Source organism: Malania oleifera, chromosome 7 (genome assembly GCF_029873635.1).
Source record: "Malania oleifera isolate guangnan ecotype guangnan chromosome 7, ASM2987363v1, whole genome shotgun sequence".
Taxonomy (NCBI): domain Eukaryota; kingdom Viridiplantae; phylum Streptophyta; class Magnoliopsida; order Santalales; family Ximeniaceae; genus Malania; species Malania oleifera.
Genome location: NC_080423.1, coordinates 21,199,486 through 21,212,362, shown reverse-complemented (window position 1 = coordinate 21,212,362; position 12,877 = coordinate 21,199,486). Strand labels below are relative to the sequence as shown.

Here is a 12,877-nt window from a genome sequence, read left to right as displayed (position 1 = left end):
AATTTTTAGGTTCCCAATACCAGTACACACCAAGAAAACAGTGGGAAGGAAAACCCGGGCTGTAGCAGCCGTTACGGACCACAACCGTTAGGTAGAGGCCGCTACGGCTGTTACATAACCGTCTCAGGACTGTCAATGCCAAAAAAAATTTATTTTATTTTAAATTTTTTTTGCTCACTTTTGTTTTCCTCCTTTCATAAATCATTCTCAATGGACTATGAAGCGAGAGGGGGAAAATATTATAATGAGGATGATAATGATACAAAATTTACTATTTTTTAAAATACTCACAAAAGACATTAGTTAACAATATGAAAATTCTAACTTGTTAGGAAAATATTTTATTTTGATAATATTAGCAATTTGATATTTATATTCTATATTTTTCAACTTCAACCTTCTATTTTTTCTAATTATTGTATATTTGTATTATGAGTATGTCTTATGTGTCTAGTAGATTAATGGAGCATATAACATATTTTGTTTTATTAACTAATTTATTCACATAAGAATTTACACGCATAAGAATAATGAGAAAGTATAAATACACACACAAACACACGTGTAATTTTTCTATCAATGGTGGTCTTAAACAAATGTAAATTTCTTGCCTTCACCAAACAACTTAGTTGAACAAAAGGATCCAAAATACACTAAAACTCTTTCTAAGAAGGGTGTAAAGCTCAAAACATGCAAATACACTAATATGCACAAGGTTGTGTATGCTTGAAAAAATATTCACGGTCGTTACACCCTCTTCCCATTATGTAACATCCACTACTCCCACTTCCCATTACACCTGTTACCATTATGTTATGCTACTGCAATTTAAAACCATGTCGATGAGTTCCATAGATCAGGAAAAGTTTTAAGTTGTATCAATACCACCTTTGTCACTCTTGCTCTGAAAAAAGTTGTGGTTGTTAACATAAAGGATTTCTGCCCTATTAGATTGGTGGGGCGCATTTATAAAATCATCGCCAAAGCCTAGCCAAGAGGATCAAAAAAGCAATACCAAAGGTCATTGGTCAATGTCAACATGCTTTTGTGACTAGCGACAAATTATGGATGCTTCCCTTATTGCTAATGAGGTGGTGGAGGTGGTGGATGCCTATCTAAAGGAGGGGAAAGGGGGAGTAGTGTGCAAACTAGATATGGAGAATGCATTTGATCATGTCAACTAGAGCTTCCTTCTTTATCTCAAAAAAATGGGCTTGGGGGAGCTTTGGTGCAGTTGGATTTCTCAATGCATCAAAACTCCAAGCTTCTCAGTGCTCATAAATGGCTGCCCTACTAATGTTCTTCCCTCCTCGAGAGGCTTGAGACAAGGGGGGGGATCCCTTGTCCCCTCTTCTAGTTATTTTGGTTATGGAGGTGCTAAGCCTTATGCTGATGAAATCTATTGAAGGAGGGATTTTAGAGGTCTCGAGTTGGGCAAAATTGGAAGGTTCCGATCTATTTCATGTCCCTCCTTCCCTAATGCAGCTGCTACAAGATTGGAGGGAATACAGAGAAGATTTTTTTGGGGAAGCTTAAGGGAAGAGTTCAAATATCACCTTGTTAGACAGGGACTGACTAAACAATCCATATGTTCGGGAGGTTTGGGGCTGAAACCCCTCACTTTCAATAAAGCCCTCCTTCGGCAGTGGTTATGGAGGTTCATGAAGGAGAAAGGACCACTTTTGGTGGGATATTATTGTTTCAAAATATGGGCTCGAACATAATGGCTGGATAACGCACAATAGCAGGGGAACTTGTGGAGTGGGAGTTTGGAAATTCATCAGGAAAAGATGGGATGACTTTTCTCCAACTTGTGAGATTTCATGTAGGAAATGGGGCCAGTGTTTACTTCTGGCATGATGTGTGGCATGAGACCAGTGATCTTTAAGCTGCCTTTTCTTCCATCTACAGCTTTGCTTGAGACAAAAATGCCCTTATCAGTCATTATCTCCAAATCACTAATCAAGGAATTTTCTAGAATATTCCTTTTATTAGGAATGTGGCATATTGGGAACTTCATGCACTCTCTGACTTTTACAAAAATCTCCATAATTTCCATTACCAATATATCCCTAATGAACCAAAATGGGCTTTGTATAAAAATGGTGTTTTCACTATAAATTCTTTCTACGAGAAGCTCTCCTCAATGGGAACAACTTGCAACAACTCCCCTTGGAAATATTTTAACCCTTGAAAATCTACAGAAAAGGGACCTTATAGTCACAAAAGGATCTTTTCTTCGTATGGCTTATGCATAATCAGTCAACCACATTCTTCTCCATTGTGCAGAAGAAGGGAGTTATGGAATATGGTTCGACCCTTGAGTGGATATCAGTGGGTTACTGCAAATTTCATTGGAGGGGATATTTGGGCTTGGAAAGGCATCAGAGCCACCAAGGAGAAGGAAACTTTGAATCTCATCCCTCTCGTCATCGGAAAGAAAAGAAATAAAAGAGCCTTCAAAGAACACGGCTACTCAGATTCAGATTTGCAAAGAACAGTGTATTGTTGTTGTTTCAAGTTGGCTTAGTGGGCAAATTGTTAATGTTCTTAATGTAATCCTTGATGTTTGCGACACTCTACAGAGTGGTTGATGTTTTGTACCTAAAGACGGAATCCCCTTGATGCCTTCTAATATAATTTTCTCCGTACTGATCAAGAAAAAAAAATCAGAAGTATGACAAAAAATCATGAGAATTTGAGTAGTTGAAATATCTTTTACAATATTGTCAAAAGTAAATTGTTTTCCTCTCCTCACAGCTGTTCCTTAGAAGTTCATTTTTTACTTGTGCTCAGACTTGAATCCAAACATAATTGTCAACACTAAAAGGTTGGTATACTAGTAATTGTCTAATGTAGTATATAACTATAGTTTTGAGAAGGAAAAAGAGATATTGTGAAAGGGAAGGATGTTTTTCTTTATTTTTTTACACCCCCCCCCCCCCTTCTTTTTCAAGGGAGGGGAAGGGATTGGATCTCACAAAATCCATGTGCATTATGTTTAAAAAGAGAATAAAACTAGCTAGTTTAAGTTGTTCGGCTGCAGAACAACCCCACAAGCAGCCCAATTGCACATGGATGGGTAAACACTAAATAAAATACATCATGAAATGACATCCAACTCGGAACAATTTTTAATGAATAGAAGATAAACTTGGGCAGCAAGAATTGGTCTCAAGACCTAAAAGCTTAAGAATGGGGGCATGCAGGCTAATATGTAATATTAAGCCTTGATATTTAAACAACTCTAATTAATAGAATAGAAAAAAATAGTAATTGGCATAGAGGACATACCTAAGCTCTCAGAGTCACCAATATCAATTCGTTCCACCTCAACCTGTGCATGTAAATGAGAAAAGAAGAGGATATTAATTATTGCCAACAATGGGAGAGGAGTTTGTTTAAGAATGCTTACAATGTGGTACAAAGACACAACATTCAGATTTCTTGAATCTCTCTCTCTCTCTCCCCCCCCCCCCCCCCCCCCCAAAAAGAAAAATATTTGGGAAATTCAATTCAATTAGTGACTAAGGAATGAACAAAGAGTTCATTCAGAGCAGATATGACCAAAATTCTGTGTGATATGTGCTATGAGAATCACCATGGAATGTCAAGCAAATAAAATATCAGGAAAAGACCCCATATAAAGCATTCAATCCATGATTTTTTAATTTTTTTTTTTTTTTAAAAAGGAAAAGAAAAGAAAAGAAAAGGATGCCACAGCATACCAACATTAAATCCACCATGGAAAAGGCATTTGAAACCTAGAAGTGACATATATTAGCTATCAAAAAGGAGAAATGTCCTAGGAGATAATAACCATCTGATATGTAAAGCATAGACATAGTACAAGTATCAATGCCAAAAGTGAGGTATTCACCAGACAGGTTAAGTAACTTACCAGTAAATCTGAGTGCAAGTTTGGAGTTTTAGAATTTTGGGTTTGGGGAAACATTGTTTTGTGACATGAAAGGGTTCTAGTGCATAAGTACATCAAACCAAAACGCAAGCCAATTCATGTCACAAGACAATGTTCCCAAACCCAAAATTCTTAAACACTAACCTCGCACCACTCAATCCCCACTATTTGTTTGATTAACAACTTATAACAGCATATGACATTATATGGATGTGTAAAGGCCGCAAGCTTTGCAAAAATAGGAAAAGAACATGGCAAGGCCCTGCATTACGAATAGCGATATCCGAACCAAGGCCTAACCTTCACTTTCTACATTTCAGAGAATTTAGCGACATTTCAAGATGGAGCAAGTCTCCACCACTAAGCTCAGTGTGCCGAGAACTACATATAATGGTTGGAAAGAATGGGCACATCACATTACTCAGAATACTTTTCACGCACTGAGTTAAGGCTTCAACATAAGTAGACAATGAAAAATTGTTCGATTAAGATAGAAGGGAGGATCTTCGATCTGAGAATCAATAAGGTGGGGGAAATCCCTTACTTCTTTGTTCAAGAGAACAATATTTCTCGTAATAGATGGGTAAGATTCTCCAAAGAGGCTGTAAGTTGGTTTACCGATACACTATCAATTGTTGGTTGGATGGAAAGGGGTTTTTGAAGGGTTTGTCTTGGTAACATACAGTATTGGCCATGGTTTTATATAACGGCCAAACCGTTATGTAACGGATTTTTTAGGTTCTTGATAACATTATGCATCATGAAATAGATGGGAAGAAAAATCGTGGCCGTTACGGACCACGACCGTTACGTAAAGGCTGCTGTGACCATTACATAACCTTTACAAAAAGGACTATTAAGCCAAAAAAAATTATTTTATTTTTTACTTTTTCTTCACACTATTGCTTTCCGCCTTTCATAAATCATTCTCAATATAGTATGAAGCAAGAGGGGGAAAATATTATAATGAGTATGATAAAGACACAATTTATTATTTTTTTAAATACTTACAAGAGATGCATTAGTTAACAATTAGAAAATACAAACTTATTAAGAAAATATTTGATTTTGAAAATATTTGCAATTTGATATTTATGTTCTATATTTTTTAACTTCAGCCTTCTATTCTTTTCTAGTTATTGTATATTTGTATTATTTGTATGTCTTATGTGTCTAATAGATTAATGGAGTATAATGTAATTTGTTTTAATATTTATTCACATAAGACTTTACGCGCATATGAATAATGAGAAAGTATAAATACACACATACACAGTTTTCTTTCAATGGTGGTTTTTTCAAACAAATGTAAATTTCTTGCCCTTACCAAGAAACTTACTTAATTGAATGAAAGAATTCGAAATACACTAAAACTTTTTCTGAGAAGGGTTAAAAGCTCAAAACATGCAAATACACTAATATGCACAAGGTTGTGTGTTTTAAAAAAAATTCATGGTCATTACACCAGCTTCCATTATGTAACATCCGATACTCCCGCTTCCTGTTACCGTCATGTTATGCTACCCGCTACCACAATTTAAAACCATGCCTTCAGCTCCCAAATTGTGGAGTCAAGTGGTGTCAGAAGGGGAGAGAGGAGAAGGCGAAGGAAAAGACGATGGTTGTAGATGTCATATCCAAACATGGAAGCAGAATGTGGAGTATGGGACAGGCACGATTTGTTTTTGTGGGTGCGTTGCAATTGAAGGAACCTGCGGCTTTGTTGCAGAAAATCACAGCTGATCAATCAGAAAATGTCCACAAAGTCAAGGCATCTAGGGTTTTGATAGAAGTTGCAAAGATAGCAGAGGCTGCTAAGGTTGTGCTTGGAGAAGATGAGGCAAATAATTTTGGGCCAGGATGTTTGGTTATCTTCAGGACCTAGGCCAGGTAATTGAAAAAGGAGGAGCTTCTTTTTTAACCAAGTTGGGGCAATTAATTGAACAGGCCCATAGTCTTGGTAAAAAGGATTCAGGCCATTTTCTGGAAACAAAGGAGGTTTCTCCTCAGATGGGTCATTCTCAGTTGGGCCATCCTTTCAAACGGGCGTATCCTTTGAATATCGCTGATAGAGCCCAACAAGCTGATACAAATATGCTAGATGTTCAATATTCAAATAAGGCCCAAGAGGACTCTTCTGCTGGTATTTTTAAAGACAAGGACTGTTCATCTAGGAGTGGACTGAAAAGAGCACACTTGTGAGAAGATGTAATAGAAGGAAATTCTCAGCTGGAGCAGCAGCTAACAGAAGTTAGACCAAATTGAGGTAGGTCAAAAGCAGCCTACTTTTCAAACCCAGTTTTTTCTTATTAATGGGTGTAGACAGCCAAGGGATTTAACAGATTCATTGTCTTCCACGCAGAATCCAAGTACAAACCATATCTTGCAATGCTCATTTCCTAAGCAGAATCATGATGATCAAGATGGTTCTCAATCTTCATTAGAAAGAAGCAAGAGTACCAAAAGGATAAGAGAGAAATTCAAGCAATTCTGGAATTTTTGTTGCTGTTTCTATTCTTTTAGTGGGACAAGAGATTCCAGTAGTAGAAAAGACATCCAGTGGGTCTTCTAGTGTGGTTAACAAAGGAAGGGGTTTCGTAAAAAATCACGATTCTTGTGAGGTCAACAGTCAAGAGAATAATGTTGGTTTGGGGGGGAAATCAAATACTAAGAAAAAAAAAATTCAGATACGTTCAGGGTTTACACTTATCGGAAAGCAGAATTAGTGGGTGCTGAAATGAGGACAAAATTTGAAGAAAAGTGAGCTACTTCTGCTAAGATAACAAGAAAAATTTTGAGGTGAGATGCAGGAGGTAATTTTAGCATACTAGAAAAATCACTTGGCCAGAAGGATGGGACCAGTAAGGGGTTGAAAAGCTGCAAGGGGAAAAAAATTGGGGAGATTTCAGATAATGCCAGTGTGGACACAAGTGATTTTGACTGATGAGGATTTGCTTTTAGATGAAATTAGGGAACAGCAAGGTTACATTTCTGATTCATCTAAAAACTTGGGGATTTAACATGTCCCACCACCTCCATTGGAAGGATTGGAGGGAATTAGTATTTTTGAAAAAATGATGGTCCGGAAGAAAAGCAATTGGAAAAAGACGGAATTTTGCCCTTCCCTATAGAGGAGATTTCTAAGGAAAATTTTCAAACTCAACATTTGTTGGATGAATTGGGTCTACACAAGTCAGATTACAGAGGAAATGAAATTCGGATAGATGCTGCTAAATCTAACATTAAGATGGGTCAGAGGGAATTAGCAAAGTTGAAGTGTTCAGTGAATTATGTCGGAAAGGGTTTAAAGAGGGGTTTACTTAGGTAATGTCTGCGTAGTTTTATTCTTATTTTTATTTTTTTTCTTATTTTTCTTTATTGAGGATTTCTTGTCCTCGCCTACAATGTAATTTCTCTCTCTCTCTCTCTCTCTTAATACATCTTCTTTTATCAAAAAAAAAAACTCGGAATCCTACTCACAAGGAGAGACTGAGATGAGCAAGGGTCTAGCCAGCCTGGATGCCATTCTATTAAGTTCTAGATTGCACATTCAGTTGGACATAGAATATGGCGAAACATCTTGACTCATTGGAGTGTTTCTGCTAGTACATTGATGATAGCATAGGGTAAAATCGGGTTCACCCTCGAAGATGTTTATGACCTTTTGAGTCAAAATTGTCTTAGAGAGAGATTGGGTCAAACTAATGTTTTTTGCCAAGTAGATCAAGCAACTATCACCTTCAATTGGATGCATTAGGGAATCGTGACATAGACAAATGTACCAGACTAAGAAGGCAACCTTCGTCTGCTGGATTTACCTCTTCTATCATCAGTCGTCACTATCATAGTAGGTCAGCCAAATGGACACCTTGCTTAAGACGAGGGGTTGAGCTTGAATTCACCTTTCACATTATGTTTTTCCAGGGTGCCAAAATGAGGGGATTAGTCCAGGGACTCTTCCTACTGAAGGACTATTATCCTGCATTAGGAGTTGCTTACTTGAGTACCATGTACCATAGACTGGATCTGCACCATGATATATAATTCATGGGTTGCTTCGTACAGATAACTTATGTTGACTCTCCATTAGTGCAGATTTTTTTTTTTTTGGGGACAGCTTAGAGGGTGTGCTCCCACACATAATTCTATTTCTACCTTCAATTTAGGGAGGGTCCTCTTCAGATCTTGGTCATGGTCCAAGTTTCCTTCTAAGAGGTGGCTTCTGGATCACATCAATCAAGAAAAGGATTACACCTTCTGTCCATATGCAAATGACCTTCTTGGTTATAAAATTTTTTTAGTTTGCTATTTATCACCCTACCTTGGCGTATCTTGAGATAATTTTAGCTCTTGGAGTCATGGGGGATCGAAACCTAGACTTCTTGGCTTGGAGCTATCTGGGATGTGTCTTCCATGATAAGAATCATGCAGTGCATGTATCAATTGAGACGAGAGTTCTTTTTAGTTATACTCCCCACATTGCATAGTAGGCCAATTTGGGTATGAGTACAGTGTACCTCGAGATAGTTATGCGATTCAACTTCAATTAGTGCTGAAGTTTTTTATCAATCATAGAAGAGCACTCCCTTTGAAATTAGATCACAATTTCTTTCAAAAATGAACAAGTTGAGTTACATTGGGTTGGACCACTTACTAGGATGATTGTTTGCACAGTTTCTAGAACTTTGTTGCAACCCCATCTTCTAATAAACCTTCTAGGTATGTATAAGGATGATGTGACATTGAAACTTCGTCATCTTCTTAAGACTAGTAAATGGAAGAATGACGATCAAGCAAGTATCCATGGATCTCAAAGATCTTCACATTCCACAAAAGGAAAGGCTCTAACTCTTCATTGTCTGATGTGCAAGTTAAAAAGTTCATACAATCAAGGTAAAATTCTATATATACAAGTTTCCCCGTACTTTAATGCATATAGCCATATATTATTAATATTTTACCCCCATGCTATTTGTAGGAGGTACTTAAAGGTAATCCCTACAGATTGGCTATTGCTTTAGATGAATTGGTCGACATTATTGATTAAGTAGATGATGCTAGGACAGAAGATAGTGTCTTGAACCTCCAGACCACCTTTGACAATACTATTTCCCCTTGTCCAAGAGCAGGAAAAAAAAAAAGGAATGAAATTTCTGAGGAGAGGCTTCACATGGAAAACGGGAGCATATTAGAGTTGGATATTCTAGATAACAAAACTGATGCTTCTAAGGAGATCTTCTTAGTGGAACCTCCCTTGATATCAGTGAGAATAGCGGTACCGAGGATAACAATAGCGATGAAGGGAGAGGATGATAATGGCTTTTTTCTACATGATTGCTCTCCTATGCCTGAAAGTCACTCCCCGACTCATCACCACTTGGCTATGCTACTCAACTTTCACATTCTTAGTCGCTTAACCAATTTCTTGAGGCATCTAAACATCAAGATGATTTGCTTCATCCTTCTAGGCACAAGACTCCTTCTGTTCGTAGGTTGTCCCCAACAAATTCTCCGAATCGCATCGTTCCTCTATTAATCCAAGAGCAATAGATTTACATGGTCCTAGTAATTTCTTAGCATGCTGGGAGGATCTCAACATATGCATAGTTTTACAGTTTTAGAGTACACAAGCATATGAATTTTTTTTGAGTAGCTTTATGACTCTACAAACGAGTATTAGGGAAGGTGCAATATCACATGGGAAGAATATTGTCTCGATGGTATAGAGGAAGTATTCCAAGTTTCATGCCATCCTCGAAGTTGTATGCCTATGGTGTAGTTGAACTTTATGGTTTAGATGATAGAGCTATGTACAGGTGTCGTGTTTAAAATGGACGTCTTTGAATCTTACTTAAAGCAAGCTAGTAATGCCACCTCATCACTTGACTAGAGTTAGACAAATTGATCATTGAGGTGAAGTTCATGCAGGCCAAGCTAGAAGTGTTGGATCAAAAGATAGCTAACGTGACTTCAACTAGTGAGCAATGTCTTGAGTCTACAAGATCGGCATTTCGTGATGTACTTGGTTGATGTGTTTTTTCTGCACATGCTTCCGTTATTCTTATTTATTATCATATTTTGGGTGACTTATGCCATAAATGAAAGCTCATTATGTTTTCTCTTTATGTATTTTTTTTGACAAATAATGAAAATTTAAGAGAAGTTACACATAAATGGTGCTTCACCCAGACACATATAATCTCTAGAGGGCCCGGGGAGGAGAATAATTTAGACTATGTGTTTGGGAGAAGTATTATCTATTTGTAACTTCTTTGAGATTTCTATTACTTGTCAAAACAAATATATATATGAAAAGAAAAAGATAATGTGCTTTCATTTATGTTATTGGGCATAAGATACAAAAAAAAATATGATAATAAATAAGAAAGAGGGAAGAATGTGTTTTAAAAAAAAAACAAACAAACAAAATTTACATCAACTAACTATATCATGAGATGCTAGTCGCATAGACTTAAGAGATTGCTTGCTAATTGAAGTCATGAAATCTATCTTCTGATCTAGCTCCTTAAGCCTGGCTTAATGAACTACGCCTCAATGATCACTTCATCTAAACTTTGCTCAAGACTGAAGGGACAAGATGGCATTACTAGATTGTTTCAAGTAAGAATCAAATATGTCCATTTTAAATCTAGCGCGTCTACAAAGCTTTATTATCCAAACCCTAGAGTCCAACTGTAGCAGAGACATAGAACTCCAAGAATTACATGAAACTTGGAATACCTATCCAATGGCATCCAATAGCATCGAGACAACATTCTTCCCACATGATATCTCACATTTCCAAAACTCACCTTCAATTATAAAGTTGTTCCAAAAAAATTCAAGTGCTTCCTTTGTACTCTAAAGTTGTGAAACTTTACATATATGGGTCCTCTCAAATGCACTAAGAAATTACGAGGACCATGTAAGCCCATTGCTCCTGGGATTAGTGGAGGAACAATGTGATTGGGAGAATCCATGTGAGACTCTGAAAGAATGAATTAGAACATCTTGGCATTGAGCTACTCATAAATTGACTAAGCGACTAAGATATTGAAGTAAAGTAGCATGGATCAAGTGGTGATGAGGTTCAATGAGCCGAGGAATGACCTTTGGGCATGGGAGAGGAATTGTGTAGAAAGCATCCCCATGTCCCTCTCCCTTCTCACTCCCTCCATCGTCAAGGTTATCCCCACCACCATTCTCATCGACATCAAGGGAGGTTCGACCAATCAAAAGCATCATATTTGTTATCTTGAATAACCAACTTTGATATGCTCATTTTCTGTATGAAGCTTTCCCTTGAAATTTTCTTTCCCTTTCCCTGCTCTTGGACGAGGAGAATAGTGCCAAAGGTGGTCTAGAGGCACAACACACTATCCAATATCCTATAATGTCAACCAAGTCACTTGAAGCAATTTGTATGGATTACCTCAAGTAACTCTTACAAATAGCCATGTGGCTAAAAGATAAATACTACATGCATTCAAGTACAGGAAACCAAAAAAAAAAAAAGTCAACAAGGAACTTGCATGTTAGAATTTACCTTGTTGGTATGGATTTTTTTGCCTTGCTCTTCAAATGACGAAGAGTTAAGAAGTTTTCCCTCTAGTTGAAAGTGACGATCTTCGAGATTCATGGATGCTCGCCTCTTTGTCATTTTTCTTTTCATTGGTCTTAGGAAGATGAGGAAGTCTCGAGACCAATCATGTCTATGCGCATTGGAAAGTGGAAGGTCTATCAAAGGTAGGTTGCAACAAAGTTTGGAACCTATGCAAACAATTATCGCAATAAGTCATCCAACCCACAATGACACTCCTAGCTTGTTTTATTCTCAGAAAATATAGTGTTCAAATTTCAAAGCGAATAATCTCCAATGATTGATCAAGAACTTCTTATAAAACACATCAAAGTCAAGCCGCAAAGCTTATCTCTTCAAGCATTCACCATTTTCAGCTTTCTCTTTACGTAGTCACTCTTTTAATTTCCACACTATATGATGTGGAAAGTGTAAATGAAAAAGTTTTGTTAGGATTGGTACCCACACTGCATGATTCTATCATCAAAGGCACATGTCCTAGGCAGCTCTAAGTGAAGAAGTCTAGATCTTAATCCCCAAGACTCCACAAGTAGAAATTATGTTTAGCGATAAATAGCAAGCAAACTCTCATAACTAGGTAAGTCTTCTGTATATAGATGAAAAGTGAAACATTGTGATCAATGTTAATCTAGAAGCTATTTCTTAGAAGGAACCTTGGACCATGACTATGATTTGAAGGGTGTACCTTCCCTAAATGAAGGCAGATGGAGGATTATATTCAGGATTACACTCCTAGAACCAATTCCATAAGAACATAAGCAAAAATTAAGTCTCAACATAAGTTATGTATATAAAGTGGCACAACGACTGTAGAGATGCTTAATGGTACAGATCCAATTCACTTGCATGGAACCCTAGTAAAAGGCTCTCAATGAAAAACAATGACCCTTTGTTATCCTCACGACTATAACAACTAGATTGATCCTCTTATCTTGATACCCTAGAAAAATGTAATGTGAAAGCCAACAAGCTAAGTTGCGAATTGAAGCTCGCCTCGTCATTTGGAATCGGGTGTCTACTTCACTAACTTGTTATTGTACTGAGTAGAATATGTAGATCTAGGAGACAAGGGTTGCCTTCTTAACAGTGGTGGATTGTCTACTCGTGATTTGCAAATGCATCCCTATAGAAGAGTGATAATTGCTTCATGTGCTTCACAGAGAACATCCAAATCTCTTTCTCCAAGACAATAAAGCCTCAAAAGGACATAAACATCTTCTAAAGGGAAATCCAAAACCCTATGCTATCATCAATGTATGAGTGGAAATGCTCCAATGAGTCAAGTTGTTTCACCACATTTCCATGTCTCTATCCAATTGAATGTCCAGTTTATCACTTAAGAGAATGGCATCTTGGAC

At 37.2% G+C, this 12,877-nt stretch overlaps 1 protein-coding gene across 2 annotated transcripts in view; it reads right to left on the bottom strand.

The window, feature by feature from the left end:
* The window catches only part of LOC131160254 (uncharacterized), a 31,264-nt gene that overhangs the window by 5,597 nt on the left and 12,790 nt on the right, over window positions 1–12,877 (bottom strand). For both annotated transcript variants that reach the window (XM_058115703.1, XM_058115704.1), the window contains exon 3: window positions 3,295–3,337. In XM_058115703.1, coding sequence (XP_057971686.1) covers window positions 3,295–3,337 — 43 coding nt within the window. The remainder of the gene's footprint in view (window positions 1–3,294; window positions 3,338–12,877) is intronic.